At 37.2% G+C, this 21593-nt stretch overlaps 1 protein-coding gene across 1 annotated transcript; it reads right to left on the reverse strand.

Moving 5' to 3' along the window:
* Positions 1–19310: 19310 nt before the first annotated feature.
* Positions 19311–21050, reverse strand: LOC137837519 (extensin-like). Its single transcript, XM_068646534.1, has 2 exons — positions 20145–21050; positions 19311–19548 (listed from the first exon to the last, which is right to left on the reverse strand). Exon 1 carries the CDS (start codon positions 21007–21009, stop codon positions 20170–20172), a length of 840 nt encoding a protein of 279 aa, XP_068502635.1. The 5' UTR covers positions 21010–21050; the 3' UTR covers positions 19311–19548; positions 20145–20169.
* Positions 21051–21593: the final 543 nt, after the last annotated feature.

Below are 21593 nucleotides of genomic sequence, written 5' to 3' on the forward strand. Positions count from 1 at the left end.
GGTGATGTAATTTGAAGAATGTTCTATGAATTGAAGTAGATAAAGTGTTTGCTAAAATTACAAAACTACTGAAATTGGTGTTTCTGATACAGAATTGAAAATGGTGGTGTGTTGTTGTCCCGCTATCCAAGGCTAAGCCCACGCTTTATTTTTAATTTTATTGTTCGATTATCCAAGGTTAAGCCCACGCTAATTTTATTGTCCCCCTAGCTAAGCCTAAGCCCTCACTTTCTGTCCAAGGCTAAGCCCTCGCTTAGGTTAACATTTGTAATTTTTTGTGTTGGCAACTTGTGGGCAAAGCCCACGCAAGCCAACTTATTGCGACGCCACACCCGACAATTTTTTTTGCGACGAGGATATTAGCTTCAAAGTTGTGTGAAGGCAAAGCCCACGTTAATTGCATCTTTGCGTGGGCTTTTTGTGATTAGTGTCCGCCTTTGACCCTTTCTAATAAAAGTTTTTTTTGTAGTGACTTAAGACTTGGACTGGTTATTGATGGAATGAATCCTTTTGGAAATTTAAGTTGTAATCATAGTTTGTGGCCCATTTTGTTAGTGATTTACAACTTACCTCTTGCTTTGTGTATGAAGCGAAAATACATTATGTTATCTATGATGATCTCTGGTCCAAAACAACTTTGGAAATGACAAAAATGTTTATCATAATCCAGTCATTGCAGATTGTGGGATGAAGGGGTTGATGTGTTTGAGAACGAATCTTTCAATTGCATGCAATATTATTTTGTACTATCAATGACTTCCCAGCATATGGAAATTTTTCAGGTTAGAGTGTGAAAGGTCATAGAGCATGTCCAATATGCGAAGAGAACACATCATATGAGCAGTTGAAACATTGAAGGAAAATAGTGTATATTCAACATCTTTTTTTATCTTCTGTATTGGTGTAAGTTAGATGTGAGACACTGTATAAATGTAATGTACATAGAAAAGAATATGTGTGACAACTTAATCGAAACACTTTTGAACATTAAAGGCAAAACAAAGGATGGTGTGATTGAAACATCTGGATTTGATTGAGATGAACATATGAAAGGAATTGGCACCGCGAGAAGTTGGTAAATGTACATACTTGCCTGTAGCGCATTATGCTTTGTTGAAGGAAGAAAAAACAAGTTTTTGTGAATGTCTTAAAGGTTTTCAGTTACCATAAGGCTACTCTTCAAATGTTAAGAGACTTATATCTATGCATGATTTGAAACTAATTGGCTTAAAGTCTCACGATTTTCACGTTGTAATGGAACAATTACTACCGGTGGTTATTCATGGAATCTTACAAAAAAATGTTAGGCATACAATAACTCGACTAGGTTCATTTTTCAATTCGATATGTAGTAAAGAGATTGACCATCAAAAGTTGGATGAACTTGAAGAAGAAATTATTGTTATCTTGTGTCAACTCGAGATGTTTTCTTCTTCATCATTTTTGATATCATTGTGCATTTGGTTGTTCATCTTGTAAGAGAAATTAGATTGTGTGGACTAGTTTATATTCGATGGATGTATCCTGTTGAACGATACATGTAGATTTTGAAGAGATATGTGAACAATCAATGTCGTCTGAAAGCTTCCATTATATAAATATACATTTCAGAATAAGCTATTGAGTTATGTTTTGAGTACATGTCAAAAGAAAAATCTATAGGAGTTCCTAAAAAATGTTGACACTCTCGTAGATTGATAAGTAAATCTTCAAAAGGTGTACATGTCATAAGCAAATCTAGTGAAGAGGTTATGCAAGAACATTGGTATATTCTGAATAACACTGATGAGGTGTTACCATACTCAGTTGCACATAAAGACATTGTCAAATACAATAATCCAAGGCAATCAGAAAAATGGTTGTTAATCGAGCATAATAAAACTTTCATGCCATGATTTAAGAAACAAATCATGAATGATCCATCAATATCTAGAACATTAACATGACTTGCAAACAGTCTAAAGTTTGATGTTTTATGTTGTTCTAGCTATGAAGTAAACAGTTATTTATTTTACACAAAGTCTGAAGATGATAAAAGTAAAATGCATAATAGTGGAGTCACTTTGGAGTAGATTCCATGCAGTTTTCACTTTTAAAAGATCAAAATCTTGTTGTGGGAACAATGCTTTATTATGGTGTCATAGTAAGATTTGGGAGGTTAATTATACCAACTTTTTTGTACCTATTTTCAAATGAAAGTGGATTGGCAATAAGACTGGTGTGAAATTTGATGAATCAGGAATGACTTTGGTTGACTTTCGAAAGATAGGTTATCACGACGAACCATTCATAATGACATATCAAGCTTCCTAAGTTTTCTATATCCAAGATCCTACGTCTGAAAAATGGTATGTTGTGCTACATGGAAAACGCTTGATTTACGAGTGTGGCTTTATTAATAGTCGCACTTGTAAATGAACTTAATTACAAAAATGCCATCGCATTTTTTACGAAAGCGTTTGAGTGCAAAGTCGCACTAAATAAATTGCACTTGTTTATGTATTTTGCACTCGTGTTTGTGATATTGAATCACTTACAAGAACAACGATTAATAAAGAGTACGAGGATGATGTTGATGTTGTACATGAAACTCGAAATGATCATGATGAAGAAATAGATATTTGTATGTGTATGTGTTTTAGGTTTATTTTTACATTATATAATTGCTATATGTTTCATATTCTTAATGCTTATCATTTTCGTTTGGCAACGGGAACATGACTGATGATCAATTTCTTCATTCAAAAACTAGTTGAATACCTACTAGATTAAAGACTATGTGTATCAAGATAAATAGAGGTCAAAAGTTCCATTGACTATTGATGTCAACAATGGCGTCGCCACTAGGCCAAATTCAGATAATTTTAAGAGTTATCTTGAAGTAGTTGCTTGTGAAAGGATCTTTATCTTAACTTCTTCTTGGGATAACGTCATCGAGCTTGAGAGAAACATGATTTGACAAGATACTCTAGTATGTAATTGTTTTTACTTCATTCAATCTAAAGTTTATTTACGTTTGTTATGAACTAATTATATTTTAATAATGTAGACACTACAAGAAACGGTGTATATAGCCTCCACCAAATACAGACTCAAAGTTTGGATTGTGGATGTTAAATGTCCTTTAGCATCGGCATAACTTGGGTTGGCCAACTGAAGCTAAAAGATTGGAAGCTAATGTTCATGCGAGGGGTTGTAGCTACTAAGGTAGGCTTAACCCTCTCTAGTTTGAAGGTAGTAAAGACGACCTAACCCTCACTGTTAGAGTAAGGTTAGATTCATTTCATCATCGTTAAGAGTAAGCTTCCTCCTAAATTAGAGAGGGACAAGCCTTGATGATGTGATTCCACTAGCACAATTAGAATGATTCTTGACATTCTTAGGAATCAACTTGAGTTGGACAATAGTTAGGCACTTTTTCTTAGAATTGGATCAATGTTCTAAGTCAAGAACTCACCAAAACTAGCACCAAATCCAAACTCATCTGGAAGTTCCACATATTGTCAAATTGAACCGATTAAAATGAGAGGAAAAGCAATTGCACCGAATAGAAAAGACTAAGAACAGAATTGAACCGATTAAAATGAATTAAAAGGCAAGAAAACTGAAAAGGAGTGCTGGAAATGTAAAAGCACCGAACCAAAATATGAAAAAGTAGAAGAGCAGCTGCTGGAAAATGAAAAAGCCGAACCAAAACACAAGAACACAAGCTTAAAACATGAATATCAAAAGAGAAGGAAGGAAGGAGAGGAGAAAGCTCATGAAGATGGATGTATGGTTGGATGATCACACCACTAGAAGGATGGAGACTCCTAGATGAGTGTGCAAGCCGCCACTTGAGGTAACCATGGAACCATCAAGATAAGACTAGTGAAGAAGGCACAAAGCTCTCCAATGCTCTGTCAAAAATTGAGTATAGTTTCTTTAGTCTAAATTCAAATCTGAAATGTACAAGGGCAGCACCTATATTTATAGCCTAAAGGTGCTGAAAATCAAACTAAAAGAATTCAAAATTCCCTCCTAAAAACTAATGGAACCGGCGCCTAAAACACAACATAAGGAAGGTGCGATCTCTCCTCTCATTTTGGCACTTCCTTATTTACTCCTACACCTATCTACTAACGCACCCCCCCCCCTCCTAAGACTCCTAACTAAAGACTAAAAGATGCTTTAACAATAGAGGTTTCTAATGTTTCCCTCTAAGCACCTTCAACCAAAGAAATTACAAAAAGAGAAAATAAATGTCCCCTAGCTCCTAAAGCTTTGAACATGCTTCTTGTAAGCCTTTGAGGTGGGCTTTGACCTCCATGGGCATCCTCCATTTGAGCCTCTACCTCTTCTTGATCTTGGTGATTGGCCTCCATGTCCACTTGAGCTTGATCTCCATTACTTGATGAAGACTTGAGAGATAGAGCATTCCCTAAACTAGCCCAACCTTCAAGAAGGATGACCCAAAGCATTACACAGAATCCAGGGCTAGGTCAAGACCATCCACTAGCCAGTGCCTCAGAGCCTATCATTCCTCAGATGATCACAAGGAGCAGACTTTTTACAGCAAGTGGACCGCGTTGTCAGAAGTAATAATTTTTCCATAAGGACGGATATCGAATCCACAAGGAACAGTTGAATAATCAAGTAAAAGATTGACTAAACAGAAAACAGAATAATAAAGTTGTTGGGATTTGTTATGATGGCAATGATTAATAAGAAAACAAGTCAAAGAGTTTGTTGTTTCAATTGGAAAAATAGGGATTGGGGTTCATCCTTCTCACTCTTTTGTCTTTTGATTAACATGACAATATTGTGTCCTTTGATAGATATTGATGCTTAATGCAATCCTAACTTACATTTTCATTTGTAGATCTTATTCTTCATTATTTTGATCTGAATATCTTCTACGGATGATGAAGACTTTTGCAGAAGCATGAAGAATTGTAGAAAATTTGGAAGAGATGAAAATTATGTTTGTTAATCTAAGTGAGGTTAGGCCAACACTACTAGGAGGAGTCTAGAAATTTGTCTAGCGAGAAGACAACTTTAGAGAGAACTTTGAAGAAGTAAATATGTCTCAATTGGACAACATTTCATTCCTCAAATCAAAGTTAAAAAAACATGTACAAGAGACTCCTATTTATAGGAGAAGGTCTCTCAAAACCTCTCAAACGAGAGTTGATGGAGATCAAGCTCAAGAGGACATGGAGGCCAATCAACAAGATCAAGAAGAGGTGGAGGCACAAATGGAGGACGCCCATGGAGGTCAAAGTCCACCTCAAAGGATTACAAGAAGCATGTTCAAAGCTTTGGGAGCTAGAGGACATTTATTTTCTTTTTCTGTAATTTCTTTAGTTGAAGGTGCTTAGAGGGAAACATTAGAAACCTCTTTTGTTTTAGCATCTTTTAGGCTTTAGTTAGGAGCTTTAGGAGGGGGGTGTATTAGTAGATAGGTGTAGGTGTAGTTTTTGGGAGGTGTCATAGTAGAAAAAGGTCACACCTCCCATGTGACTTGTTTTTTGTGGGAATTTCAAATGAGTTTATTTGAAATTTCCCACCTATTTTTTCAGCACCTTAGGCTATAAATAGAGGTGCTTCCTTTGTAAAATTCAGATTGGAATTAATCTAAGAAAACTCTACTCAAATTTTGAGTGACCTTTGGAGAGCTTTTGGAGCCTTCTTCTCTAGTCTTATCTTGATGGATCAATGGAGTCCTCAAGTGGCGGCATCACTCTCATCTAGGAGCATTCCACACTTCTAGTGGCGAGATCATCCATCCTCCTTCCATCTTCATGAGCATTCTCTTCTCCTTCCTTTCTTCTTCTTCAATTGTTCATGTTGCTTTGTGTTCTTGAGTTTTTCAGTTTCGGTTTTTCTATTTTTTCCAGCACTATGTTCTGTTTCTGTTTTTAATTTCTGTTTTGGTTCGGTTCATTTGATCATTTGTTCAATTCTGTTCGATCAATTCCAGTTTTAATCTCTTTGTTGATTCAATTTGACAATATTTGGTTCATCCAAATGAGTTTGGGATTTGGTACTAGTTATTGGTGAGTTCTTGTCTTAGAACAATGATCCAACTCTAAGAAAAGTGCCTCTATATTTTCCAGCTCAAGGTGATTCCTAAAAATGTCAAGAATCTTGTTCTATGTGGCTATTGGAATCACATCATGTGGTATCATGAGTCTTAGGTTCTTCTTGTTTAATTGTTGAGTTGTGTGCACTTTAATTTCAAGAGCTCTTTAATTTTCTTGCAATTTAAGTTTCTGTTTTAGAATTTTACTTGAGTATTCTTGCTGTTTTTTTTTTTTCTTTTACACCAAGTGCTTGTGAAAAGGTTTATGGCACTCATTCTTCTTATGAGTATGGTTGCTCTTTTGGAATGGCATTATCCTTCCTAGAGTTTACCTTAAGCTTCCTTTCACTTGTTGTTAAAATTTGTGTTGTGTCTTTTAATTTTGTAATCATGTCAAGTTTTGTCTTAGTTATGTTATTCCATAATTGTCATTACTTCTAGTAGTACTTTTATTGTTTTTGATTGTTTCTTGCTTTAGTGTCATATAATTTTCTGAATTGATGTTGATCCTTTGTGCATTTTCTTTTTAGAATTGAGTTCATACTTGTATTCTAGACCTATACAAGTTCCAATACATCATTTTCTATTATGTCTTTGCTAGTTCATCATCCTGTTTTTTATTCCTATTAGGATTCCTCTGTTTCTGAAAAAGTGCTTACTGTTTTTCCTTATTGCAATTGATTTACTTACTGGAAAATTCTGAAATTATGGATTTGAGATATTCAAAGTGTTAGAAAAGAATAGAAAAAAGAATCATTCAAAAATACGAAGTACACAAAAAATGATAAATAAAATAAAAAAAGTGTACATTTCTGCCGAAAAAAATACGGTAATCTGGCAGCTATTTTGAAAAATTTATTTCTCTCAATTGGCTTACTATTTTTAATTGATTCCAGTGCCATTATTGAGTTAACATCTTGAAGTTTCTGTGGTTTAAATTTCATAATCCAGTTCGCTCTACATCATTCCAGTTAAATCAGTGAATATCAAGCACAGTTTGCATTAAAAAAAAATTTCCAGTAGCTAAATTTTTGTTTTCTTCATCTACTCTAGTGCTTTTCCTTAAGTATTCTTTTGTGTGCCTACTTTTCTCATTGAGTTCTTTATTTTCTTGATTGTCTTTCATTCTTACTCTTTGAGTTTGTCTTACATATAGTATTCCTTTTGCAATTACCTTTCCTTGCTTATACATTTTCTTGTTTGTCTTTATTGTTTCATTGGTTTTGTGGTGGTTGCTCTTGAGATTGGTGTGCTTGCTTTGACATATTTCATTTGAGGATTCCAAGGCCTCAAGATCAGATTGGTGCAAGAACATTATTTCTTTGAGAGTGATCTTTTTTTTCAGCCTCATTTCACTTAGGCAGTTTCATTGCCAAGCTCACTGTTTTTGCTAATTTTTTAACTTGTTTGCTGTTTTGTGTGTTTGCTGTTTTTAATTACAAATGGCTGGATTTTCAAGTGATGCATCCTACAAGCAGAATTCTCCTTCCAAAGCTTCAATTCTTGGTGAATTACATGAAGCTCAAAGAACAATTAGACGGTTGGAGGAGAAAATGCAAAAGATGGAGGTCCAACAAGCTAGACCATCTCCTTCTATCCATGATGGACATCATTCTCATAGACCATCTTCAAGAGCTTCTTCAAATGATGTTGGCCGTGAAGATGAGCATAGGAGAAGGAGACCTCCACCCCAAGTCCATGAACAAAGACATCATCACCAAGGGGAAAGAATTCACTACGGCAATGGCTTCTATCATGATGCAAAGTCCAAGCTTCCTTCGGTCAAGTTACCTTGTTTTAATGGTTCTAGTGATCCAAATGTATATTTAGATTGGGAGGCTAAGTGTGAACAAATTTTTGAGATCCATGAGATCCAAGATGAGCATAAGCTCAAGCTAGCCACCCTAGAGTTTAGTGATTATGCCATGAAATGGTGGCATGGAATTGTAAAGGACATTATCTATCACAAGGGTCCTCCCGTGGACTCTTGGAACTCTTTAAAGGATCACATGCGCTCTAGGTTTGTGCCCCCACATTTTAGGAAAGACCTCATGTTGAGACTCCAACGGTTTCAACAAGGCACGCTAAATGTGGATGAATATTATAAGGAGCTTGAGACGCTTGTGCTTAAAATTGAATTAGAAGAAAGTGAAGAAGCCATGGTTGCTAGGTTTGTGAGTGGTCTTAGGAAGGATATTCAAGACATTGTTGAGTTACAAGAGTATTCATCATTGGGCTCTTTAGTTCATCTTGCAATGAAGGTGGAAGCCCAACTTGCTAAGAAAAACTCTTTTAAAAATGCTTCCAATGATGGATACTACTCCAAGTCTTGGAGAAACAAAACTTCTTTTTCTAAACATCCTTCCAAAGATTCTTCTTTCAAACCCAAGGAATCTAAGCCATCAACTTCTAGACCTAAGTCTCCCACTAGAACATCTAATACTAAATGCTTTAAATGTATGGGTTATGGTCATATTGCTGCAAATTGTCCTTCCAAACGAAGTATGTACATGCATGAGGGCATTGTAGTTAGTGAGCATGATTCGGATTCTCCTAAGCATTCATTGCATTCTCATGCATCTAGTGAGGAAGAGAGTGAATGTCCACTTGAAGGGGACTTGTTAGTTGTGAGAAGACTTCTTGGACAAGTTTCACAACCTTTTGATGAAAGTCAAAGGGAAAATATTTTCCATACAAGATGTCTTATTCAAAACAACATTTGTTCCTTGATAGTGGATGGGGGTAGTTGTGCAAATGTGGCTAGTACAAGAGTAGTAGATAAGCTTGGATTGCCTACTATCTCTCATACAAAGCCCTACAAATTACAATGGCTTAGTGAAGTAGGAGAAATAATTGTTAATAAACAAGTCCTCATCCATTTCTCCATTGGAAAATACAAAGATGAGGTATTATGTGATGTTGTGCCCATGGAAGCCACTCATGTTCTTTTGGGAAGGCCTTGGCAATTTGATAGAAAAGTTTTACATGATGGCTTTACCAACAAACTATCTTTTGAATTCCATGGTCACAAGGTTACTTTAAAATCTCTCTCTCCAAGAGAAGTCCATGAGGACCAAGTTATCATGAAGAAAAAGAGGGAGAGTGAAAAAGATAAAAAAAGATAAGAGTTCTAAGCCTACACTCCTTGTGTCTAGGCGTGAAATTGAAAGGGAAATATTGGCTCATCATCCTCTTTTTTAAGCCATCCCTAGAACTCTTAGAGTAGAATCACTTGTTGATAGTTCTCATTGCTTGGAAAATTTGGTAGAAGAGTTCCAAGATGTGTTTCAAGATCCTCCAAATGGACTTCCACCTTTGAGAGGGATTGGGCACCAAATTGATTTGATACCGGGCTCTTCTTTACCAAATCGTCCAGCATATAGGACCAATCCAAGTGAAACCAAGGAAATTCGCCAACAAGTTGAGGCTTTGATTGAGAAAGGGTGGGTGCAAGATAGCATGAGTCCTTGTGCTATGCCTATCATCTTAGTGCCAAAAAAGGATGGCACATGGCGAATGTGTTCGGATTGTAGGGCCATAAATAACATAACCATTAAGTATAGGCATCCCATACCTAGACTAGATGATTTGTTGGATGAATTACATGGTTCTAAAATCTTTTCAAAGATTGATCTTAAAAGCGGCTACAATCAAATCCGTATCAAACCGGGTGATGAATGGAAGACGGCTTTTAAGACCAACTTTGGTTTATATGAGTGGTTAGTTATGCCTTTTGGTTTAACTAATGCACCAAGTACCTTCATGCGCCTCATGCATCATGTTCTTAGACCTTTCATTGGTAAGTTTGTTGTGGTTTACTTTGATGACATTCTCATTTATAGTTTATCTTTGAATGACCATAGGTTGCATGTTAGGCAAGTTTTGGAAACCCTTAGGAAGGAACATTTGTATGCTAACCTTGCTAAATGTATGTTTTCTCTTGATCATATAGAATTCCTAGGGTTTGTTGTGAGTTGTAAAGGGGTCCATGTGGACAAAACAAAGGTGGTGGCCATTCAAAATTGGCCTACACCGAAATCTTTGAATGAGGTCCGAAGTTTTCATGGGCTTGCTTCTTTCTATAGAAGATTTGTCCCCAACTTTGGTACCATTGCCGCACCACTCAATGACATAGTGAAAAAGAATGTGGTCTTTCATTGGGGAGAAGCACAACAAAATGCTTTTGATACTTTGAAAGAAAAATTGACTAATGCTCCCATCTTGGCCCTTCCTAATTTCACTAAGACATTTGAGATTGAGTGTGATGCTTCAAGCATAGGTATTGGGGCTGTTCTCCTTCAAGAGGGCCACCCCATAGCCTATTTTAGTGAGAAATTGAAGGGAAGTCATCTCAACTATTCCACCTATGATAAGGAATTATATGCACTTGTTAGGGCTTTGTTTACTTGGCAACACTATCTTTTTCCCAAAGAGTTTGTGATACATAGTGATCATGAATCTCTTAAATATTTGAAAAGCCAAAACAAACTTAACAAAAGGCATGCTAAGTGGGTGGAATTCATTGAGCAATTTCCTTATGTGATCAAACACAAGCAAGGCAAAATAAATATTGTGGCGGATGCTCTTTCTAGAAGATACACCTTGCTAAATCTTTTAACCTCTCAATATCTTGGTTTTGATCACATTAAGGAACTTTATCATGATGACCTTTATTTTTCTCCCATCTATCAAGAGTGTCTTAAAGGAGGACACAAAGACTTTTTTATTCAAGATGGCTTTCTTTTTAAAGGAAAACGTCTTTGTGTTCCCCAAAGCTCTATTAGATTATCTCTTGTTAGAGAAGCTCATGAGGGGGGTTTAATGGGACATTTTGGGGTTGCTAAAACTTTGGATGTGTTGCATGAACATTTCTTTTGGCCACATATGCATAAACATGTTCATAGTTTGTGTGATAAATGCATAGCTTGCCGCAAAGCTAAGTCTAAAATGCATCTCCATGGTCTTTATACTCCTCTTCCTATCCCTTCAATGCCTTGGGTAGATATATCTATGGATTTCATCTTAGGCTTACCCAAGACATCAAAGGGAAAGGACTCCATTTTTGTGGTAGTGGATCGTTTTTCAAAGATGGCTCACTTTATTCTTTGCCACAAAGTGGATGATGCATGCCACATTGCAAACCTCTTCTTTCAAGAAGTGGTTCGCTTGCATGGGATTCCTAGGTCTATAGTGTCCGATAGAGATCCTAAGTTCTTGAGTCACTTTTGGAAGACCTTGTGGGGCAAGCTTGGAACTAAGCTTTTATTTTCTACCACTTGCCACCCACAAACTGATGGTCAAACCGAGGTGGTGAATAGAACTTTGGGACAACTATTGAGATGCTTTATTTCGGGGAATCCTAGAGTGTGGGAGAATTTACTACCCCATGTTGAGTTTGCATATAACCGAGTAGTAAATTCTACCACCTCCCATTCTCCTTTTGAGGTGGTCTATGGGTTTAATCCCCTAACACCTCTTGATCTTCTTCCTATTCCCCTTCTTGGAGATGTCTTGTGTAAAGATGGGGATGAAAAGGCTTCTTTTGTGAAAACTTTGCATAAAGACATCAATAAGAGAATTGAGAAGAAGGTTGGCAAGTATGCTGAACTTGCCAATAAAAGGAGAAAAGCATTGTTGTTTGATGAGGGCGATTGGGTTTGGCTTCACTTGAGGAAGGATCGTTTTCCTACTCAAAGGAAGTCCAAACTAATGCCTCGAGGGGATGGACCTTTCCAAGTCCTCAAGAGGATTAATGACAATGCTTATGAGTTAGATATGCCTGATACATTCTTAGGTACTCATACTTTTAATGTCAGCGATCTAACTCCCTTTTCTGTAGGTCTCCAGAATTCGTGGTCGAATTCTCTCCAACTCGGGGAGTATGATGGAGATCAAGCTCAAGAGGACATGGAGGCCAATCAACAAGATCAAGAAGAGGTGGAGGCACAAATGGAGGACGCCCATGGAGGTCAAAGTCCACCTCAAAGGATTACAAGAAGCATGTTCAAAGCTTTGGGAGCTAGAGGACATTTATTTTCTTTTTTTGTAATTTCTTTAGTTGAAGGTGCTTAGAGGGAAACATTAGAAACCTCTTTTGTTTTAGCATCTTTTAGGCTTTAGTTAGGAGCTTTAGGAGGGGGGTGTATTAGTAGATAGGTGTAGGTGTAGTTTTTGGGAGGTGTCATAGTAGAAAAAGGTCACACCTCCCATGTGACTTGTTTTTGGTGGGAATTTCAAATGAGTTTATTTGAAATTTCCCACCTATTTTTTCAGCACCTTAGGCTATAAATAGAGGTGCTTCCTTTGTAAAATTCAGATTGGAATTAATCTAAGAAAACTCTACTCAAATTTTGAGTGACCTTTGGAGAGCTTTTGGAGCCTTCTTCTCTAGTCTTATCTTGATGGATCAATGGAGTCCTCAAGTGGCGGCATCACTCTCATCTAGGAGCATTCCACACTTTTAGTGGCGAGATCATCCATCCTCCTTCCATCTTCATGAGCATTCTCTTCTCCTTCCTTTCTTCTTCTTCAATTGTTCATGTTGCTTTGTGTTCTTGAGTTTTTCAGTTTCGGTTTTTCTATTTTTTCCAGCACTATGTTCTGTTTCTGTTTTTAATTTCTGTTTTGGTTCGGTTCATTTGATCATTTGTTCAATTCTGTTCGATCAATTCCAGTTTTAATCTCTTTGTTGATTCAATTTGACAATATTTGGTTCATCCAAATGAGTTTGGGATTTGGTACTAGTTATTGGTGAGTTCTTGTCTTAGAACAATGATCCAACTCTAAGAAAAGTGCCTCTATATTTTCCAGCTCAAGGTGATTCCTAAAAATGTCAAGAATCTTGTTCTATGTGGCTATTGGAATCACATCAAGAGTGTAACAAGTGTCACCACTTTAATTGCTTCTTTTGTGATTCTGCATTAATCTTCATTCTTGTCCAGTACTTTTGAAAATCTTTCATTAAAGAATTCACCCCTTCTTGTTTAAAGCCTATAATTCGAACAACAAGAATGAAGCTAAAGGGTCTCCTTGCCTCAACCCCTTCTTCGGAATAAATTCCTTAGTAGGACTCACGTTCACGAGAATTGACATCGACGCTAATTCCAAACAAGCTTTAATCAAGGAAATCCATTTTTCCCAAAAGTCGAGCCTGTCAAGCATATAATAAATAAAATCTCACCTCACACAATCGTAGGCCTTTTCATAGTTCACCTTGAAAAACAAACAATTTTTCTTCTTCCTCTTCATCTCTTCTAAGACTTTGTTTGCTACAAGATTGCTATCCAAAAGCCCCCCTTCCTTAAGAAAAGCAGATTGCCTAATGTCGATAACTTTACTAATCACTTTTTTCAACCTAATAGCCAAAATCTTCAAAACAATTTTATACACACCCCTTATCAACGACATAGGCCTATAATCGCTAAGCTGTTGCAGATTATCAGTCATAGGAATCAAACATATGAAAGAAGCATTTGATCCCCTAGGCCACTTACCGTTGACCATAAAATCATTTACCAACGAGATGAAATCTTCCTTAAGGCAAACCCAATAATACTTAATGAAACTAAAATTGGATCTGTCAGGACCAAAACTCTTCAAACTATCACAACTCCAAACAACATTCTTAACTTCCTCTTCAGAGATGACTCCAACGAGTGACTCATTATCTTCATCGGATATAGAGTTGAACCGAACATTGTCCAACCTAACCATGGGCTCACATTCCCCAACGAACCTAGCTTCGAAAAACTCTCTGACCTTAGTCTTTACCACCTTCTTATCATCGCACCACTAATCGTTCACTTCTACCCCCATTGACCCATTTCCCATTCTCCTCCACTTCACAGACAAGTGGAAATTTTTTGTATTTAAATTGCCTTGTTTCAACCACTTTAGCCTTGCTTTTTCATGCAAGATCGCTTCTTGTTTGAATAAGTCCTGACTTTGTTCAGCCAGCAAGAGTCTCTTGTCCTCCTGCCCAAACTCATCTAAATCACTTTCATCATCTCTTGTATCCATCTCTTGAATTTTCTTTTGTAATAAATCACCTTCTTGATTGACAGTCCCTAAAACCTCTTTATTCCACTTCTTTAAATCTAATTTTAACTTTTTCAATTTTTCTTTTAATACAAACATCCCTCCGCCCAACACTTCATAACTCTTCTATTTACTGCGAACAAAATCTAAAAACCTTCCATCTCTTTGCCAGACGTCCAGACTTCTGTCAGGTTTCGGCCCCCAATCCACCGATGAAACTTTAAGCACTAGAGAACAATCATCAGAGACTGATCTGCTGAGAACTAATTATTTACTATTCGGCCAGACATCCAACCATTCTCTAGAAACAAGAATCCTATCAATTATGCTCTTAATTGTCCCATTCGGCTTGTACCAAGTGAACTTTCTTTCAACCATCACAATATCCAACAACTCGGCATTTTCGATGAAACCATTAAACCCCTTGTCTTTCTACTATAATCTGATACTGAAACTACACTTTTTCTCTCCTCCTTCCTTCTAATTGAATTAAAGTCCTCAACAACACAACACATCCTGTTTTGTTGAATCTTCCTGAGTTCACTAATCTCATCCCACACCTCATTCCTTTCTTTCAACAAGCCAAAATTGTACACATTCACTATTGTAATTTGTACTCCAGCTCCTACTTTCCAAACTCCTTCAACAACAGAATAAGATTTCCCATTAACGTAGCTTGTCATATTAAAACTACTTCTTCTCCACATAGTAATAATTCCTCCTGCATTATTAATTGCACCATTCTCCACCCAATCAATTTCATTTGAACCCCACAAATAATAGCATCTCTCCTTACAAAACATTGAGCATATTGTCTTCTGTAGACAGACCATTCCAACCTCCTCTTTTCTAATCAAATATCTTAAGTATGTTCTTATCATACTTCCTCCTACCCCCTTATGTTCATACTAATTAGACTCATTATCAGAAACGTTATTCTCTGTCTGAATACTCTTGTAGTCCTGACTCTCCAGACTACGAAGATTGTTTAAGACAACCTCTTCTTCTCTTCACAGTGTGAACCCTATCTCCTTATTGATATTCCACATCCTTCTAGCTCCATCATTTTCCTCTTTTAACCAAAGCATTGTACTATAGTGTCTAACATCTCTATCTGAGATGTTAATTTCTGACCTTAATCCCCTTAACGACTATGACTTTGATAACCTTTCAGCCAAAGGTGCATTTTCATCTCTCAATAAGACGTAACACCCACCCTTCCTCTGATACTAGCCATCATCCTCCCCTCTGAAAAACTTGCTAAAAGTGACTCTGTCTCTCTTTCCTTAGCCCTGGGAGTGGAAAAAATGGTTGCATTGGCGTAAAAAGCTTCGGTTTCTCCACTCTGTGCAAACCCCACCATACTCAGCTTCTCTGCAGCACTTGTTGTCTTGTAATCTATCTCGCACCCAATAGTCCCATTGCTTGCTTCGTCAATCCTCCTCACCTCTCCTTCACTAACCTACACTACCCATGCCACCACACGACCACCGTGAGCTACCGCACTGTCATCGTGTGACATCGCGCTATCACAAACCGCCACCGCACTGCCACCTCGCACCGTTTTCGCATCAGCGCTGTCCGCCACGACCTGTGTGTTGAACAAGATGCTTTGATGTCTCCAAATCCAAGAGGAAAGCTTGAAGACCTTGTTGTTGGGTGTGTGTGTGTTTTCTAGTTGTTTGAAACTTGTTAATTCACTCCTTAAGATGATCCAAGTTCATTTGAATCTTTAACCTTTTGAAAATATATGTTTTCTAAAAAGCTCTCAAAATTTCAATAGGTTGTTTTTCAAAACAATAGGTTGTTTTACCTTAGCAGTTTTTGAAAAACTTGGTTGACTTTGTTGTCAAACCAAAACAATCGATTGTTTAGACAAAACAACCGATTGTTTTCCTGCAAACCTTAACAAAATTCTGTTAAGCGGTTTTAATATGTTTTAAATGATCCTAACTAACTTGGCTCCTTTATTAAGTGTTTTTGACTACTTGGTTGGTCTATATAAAGGTGGTTTTACGCTTATAATCTTGGAGTAACAGAAAGAGTTTATCAAAACAGTTTTTCCAAGATTTGAAAGAGCTTTAGATCATTCTTAAGTGTGTGGAATAGGATTGGGTTGTATTTCTGAACTTTAAGCTTTGTAATACCCAGGTGTATTCTATTCTCTTCTTCCTTGATTACTGTATTTTTGTAATTGTGTTGCCAAGGAATGTTGTGTGTTCTTGAGGTGTTCAAGATCAACATTCTTGGTGTGGTTTGCCAAAGGTAGTGTGTTTCTTGAGGGGTTCAATGTCTACTTTGGTGTGTGATGTGTGTAATCTGGATTTCATTGCATAGTGGAATACCAGTGGGTTTTTGGGGACTGGATGTAGCTCTTGGTGTAAGAGTGAACCAGTATAAATTGCTTGTGTGCTTATCTCTTACCCTTAACTCTTTAAATTTTGTTTTTAAGTTGTTTTTATAAACTGTTGATAAAAACAACTGATTGTTTCGATAAAACAACCGATTGTTTTTCTGATATCATCTTAAAACAATTTTGGGTATTTGTTTCCTTGATTCTTTTCTCTGTAATTTAGCATTGATTTTCATTATACCTTCAAAGTTTGCGAAAATCCCTCTTAAACAATTCAACCCCCTCTCGTTTAAGGCCATATATTCTAACAATGTGTCCCCAGCACTGCACATGCTCCCATGCGAGTGTCGTCCACCGCAACGCTTTTCCCCTATTCCCACACCGACCTGGTCTACTATCGGTGTCGCAAAGGTTCTCACACCAATGGCGGCGCTCGAGATCTCCCTCTCAAGCACGCCGACATGCTCTCCTCCTTCTTCCCTATTGTGCCCTCTACTAGCTCTGCCACCGCCTCTCGCCTTGTTCGCCACGCCTCTTGGACCGTAAAACCCTAGCTGTGCGGCCACATCAGCAATAGGGTAAAAAATTAGGATTTCCCCCATGCAGCTTTTTGCACTCATTTGGGCCTGAATCGAACCACTACAAATTAGGTCATTTGCCCATACCCTAGCAGAAGTCGTTCCACAATTAATTTCCACCAAGCTTTTAGTTTTCCCACCACCACATTTTTCAAAGTGACGTTCTGACTCTTCCCAATATAATTAATTCCCCCACAAATGCAATCATCGCCTTTTAGAATGTCTTCACCCTCCATCGGAAACTAAACAATTTTCTCCTCCTCTCTCCTCTCTTCGTACCTACCGCCTTGTTCAGAGCATTTAGATTTTGAAAATTTTTCGCCAACACTAGCATCAAGATGGGCCTCAGATTCTCCCTCCAAAGTCACACCCCACTATAAGAGTCCCTATATGTTCGAAGCATTGATTGCTCTGGAGAGCCAGCAGGATGAGGCTGTAGTGGGATATTAAATCTTCCTAATGTATCCACTAGAAAAATTTCTATTGACTCATTTTGTTTTTGGTGATTTTTTTCTCTCTTTTTATAGTAATATGTTTTGGGATTGGGCTAACAAGATTATGGTTATCCTCTTTGATCCTGCCTGTTGACCAAAACGCTGGAGCCTTGCCTAGTCAAACTTGGATCGACTTCTGCGCCGTGTTAGCCTCCGTCTTTCACCGTGATTCACCTCAAGAACCTGCAAAAGACAGAACGGCGCCGCTGCGGCCGATCACGCTCCGACGCCCAAGTCAGCGACTGCACCACCAATTACTAAGAGAAAAACTCAAGAACTCTAAGGAACCGTGCAAAAGTTCTCTCTCAGCGTACTCAAGACTCGCAGTTGTAAAGAAGTAATCTAAACGCGTGCGTACCTCAAAGTTCGTTGAAAAACTCTTATATACCTGGGCACTTTCTCTCTCCTGGCAGTTACACATCTGGACACGTGGCTCGCATCCAGCTGTACACGTGCCATCATCTGGAGCATCCTTGACTTGGGCGCCACTTCTTACTCTTCAGGGTTTTGGCTAAGTTACTTATGCATGACACAACTCAGTGCATAGTTGCCTTGGAGCGTGATCTCTTCTGGGTGGCGAGTTCGGGTGCCTTCGTACACACCCTCCCTGTGGTCTCGCCGGCCGCCTTCATGATCTACTCTTCTTGCTTCACCGGGTATGTTCATGTGAGCTATCCCCCGAGCTCATCTTCTGACCAGCTGGGAAAAACTATCTGACTTCATCTTCGGCGATGTCCTTGTTTCGGCGATCTCTAATCACTTGGTCACCTGGATTCACATCTGGCGACTTCATCTTCAACCTGGTGACCGCCGGTTTAGGTATACTGGAGATCGGAGCACGCCAACTTAATAACTGGCGACTACACGAGCCCCCCCGACTTCCTTCCCTTCTGCCAGCCAGGTGTCCCATCCAACACGCCTGTATAGTAGCTCGACGCCACGTCATCACTTCTGACTACCAAGGCGGTACACTCTTCATCATTTTTTTTGCATACTCATGCAAATTGATATGATTGCAACACATAGGTTTCTACAAGGAAATTACACTAGTGGTCTCATTGATTTGTAATTCGACACAACAATAATCAAACTTTGTCCAAAGTTATACCACTACAAGAAAATCATCAAATAGAAATTAATATTTAGATACCAAAATAATTAGTTGCAATAGTAACTAAATTAGAGACCATTTTTTAAACTATTTTTTTTTGTTTCTAAATTAGTTTCTTAATTGTGAAATAGTTTTTAAATTGGTATCTAATTAGCTACCAATGTTTTAACTACCAATTATTTAGATTCTAAATTTGGTAACAAAAACCTTAGTTGTTAATTAGATACCAATTTAAAAACCATTTAACAATAATAGAAACTAATTTAGAAACTAAAAATTTATTTAGTTCATAAAATGATATCTAATTTAGTCACTATAGCAACTAATTATTTTTGTCTCTAAAATTGGTTTCTATTTCATTATTATCTTGTTGTGTACTAGAGTAAAAGTATATTTAGATTTTTTTACATATTTATTATTGGCATCTATTATGTCACTTCTTGTGATGTTGCTATACTAATTATTATAAATATATTTTTCTATTAAAATGAAAATAATCATTTTGTTAATACATTATTATAATTTGTTATAGTCACACCACTTGTTAATACAGACAAATAATCTTAGAAAAAGAGGCGCATCATTTTCTTTTAACGTTCGCGTGTCTTGCATGAGAAACTCTTGGTGGAGAGTCTACTAAATTTATAGAAATTTTAAATGGACATTTTCAAAGTGAAAAAAATCAGGGCATTTATTTATTATATGATATAATAACTCGGGTAAGACCACGTGGATCAGATCAGAACAGTGCCTAAAAACATTGAATATTTAAAATACAAAATAAAAAATAAAGTGAAACCAAATAAACACTACTTTCCTAAAACACGTTCCACTCTTCACTATATAAACCGAATGGTGCTTCTTCCTTCCATCAATCCATCCCTTTATTTTGCACACACGTTCTTCAGATCCTGAAAATTCACACGTGTGCACGAATATTATTAATTTGTCATAACATGTATGGAGAAAGTTTTCACATTAGGTATATGAATGCATCCTAAAATGAACAATATTTTTTCCTACACACCTGTTATTGAAGTGGAACAAATAACATATCTACACAATCAGGAAAAGATTAAAAGAAGTATATGATAAATGTGAAGTTTAGAGTATAAAAATTTAAGATAGTGTAGGATAATATTAGCAGTCCAATTTTTAAAGTTTTGATTTATTATTTGCATATGCTATTTTTACATTTCCATGAAATAGAGGGAGAGAGAATGGAGAGTAAAAACAAAAGGTGTAGTTTCTCTTTCATGGATTAAAAATGCTCAAGGGAGGGTCTAAATGCAACAGTGTAGATGCTATTTATAAATAATGAAATATTTCACACTTTCATCATAATAGAAAATTTTGTTGGATTTAAAACTTTAAGCTATAGTGCTCTAACTATGGTTGTTATTGGTATGTACTAAAATTCTAGAAGTTTACGTATACTTGTAATTTAAAACCTTGACTGAAATAACATGGAGAGCATAGGTTTTCTATATGAAGCTTCTTAGCTTACCATGGGGTGCTATACTAAATCATATCTAGTAGTGGTGAGGGGGAGGTGGTGATGCATAGACATAGTGTGGTGGAGGTGGAGAGGGATACTTAGGTGGAGGTGGAGGTGACTTGTAATAGTAAGCTGGGGGAGGAGGAGAAGGGTACTTGTATGGTGGAGGTGGAGGAGATGGGTACTTGTAAGGAGGAGGAGGAGATTTGTACTTGTAAACAGGTGGTGGAGGAGATGGGTACTTGTATGGTGGAGGTGGAGGAGATGGGTACTTGTAAGGAGGAGGAGGAGATTTGTACTTGTAAACAGGTGGTGGAGGAGATGGATACTTGTATGGAGGGGGTGGAGGAGAAGGGTATTTGTAGGGAGGTGGTGGTGACTTGTACTTGTAGACTGGAGGTGGTGGTGATTTGTACTTGTAGACTGGAGGTGGTGGTGACTTGTACTTGTACACTGGTGGTGGGGGTGATGGATATTTGTAAGGCTTCTTAGGAGGTGGTGGTGGTGACTTGTACTTGTAAACCGGAGGTGGTGGTGACTTGTACTTATAAACTGGTGGTGGTGGAGAAGGGTATTTGTAAGGCTTCTTAGGAGGTGGTGGAGGAGATGAGTACTTATAGGGTGGAGGTGGTGACTTATTCTTGTAAATTGGTGGTGGAGAAGAAGGGTACTTGTATGGTGGTGAAGGATGGTGATAAGGATGCTTGGGAGGTGAGTACTCTTGTGGTGGTGGAGAGTGGTAGTAGTAAGGGTTCTTAGGGGGTGGTGGAGGAGATGAATAGGGGTAGTTATCAGCTGAGGTTTGAGATGGCAAGCTTAGAGACACTATTGCCAACACAAGAGTAAGAGTAATAGAGGCCATTAGAGACCCCATTTCTCCCAACTTCTAAAAGGGTTTTGTTGTGCTATTAGCAAAGGTACTAAACCCTATATATAGTTTTTTTTTTACCAAGCTAACATATAAACTCATTAATCATCTTGGAAGCAGCCCCTTTTTGACTTGATCTATTCAACTTAACTCTATTCAAATTTCTGGAACATTTAAATATATAAATCTCTATAAGGCAGTAAATATGAAACCATAAATTAAGAGTTAAATTTCTCTTACAAATTCTATTTAATTTGCATAAACTACATGAGAAACGTTTTATAAATTAGTTTTTATGCAAGTAAATTTAAATCATAAAAAATGGTTAGTTCATTTTTTTTCTTGTAAATGTTTGTGTGAAAAACTCTTTCAAACAAAACCAAAGTCTACATGAATGGCAATTATAATATTATTTAAATTTAATTATCTCATCATTGTATAAAATACTATCAGTAAATGAATTATTGAGAGATGTGATATCGCGTTTCAATTGGACTTTTTATTGTGGTTACCCGTACAAGAAAGTTGTTACAATGCATTTTGTCCTTGTATGTACGATGAAAAGGAAAATAAATATATAAAATAAAGTT

Source organism: Phaseolus vulgaris, chromosome 4, assembly GCF_000499845.2.
Source record: "Phaseolus vulgaris cultivar G19833 chromosome 4, P. vulgaris v2.0, whole genome shotgun sequence".
Taxonomy (NCBI): Eukaryota; Viridiplantae; Streptophyta; class Magnoliopsida; order Fabales; family Fabaceae; genus Phaseolus; species Phaseolus vulgaris.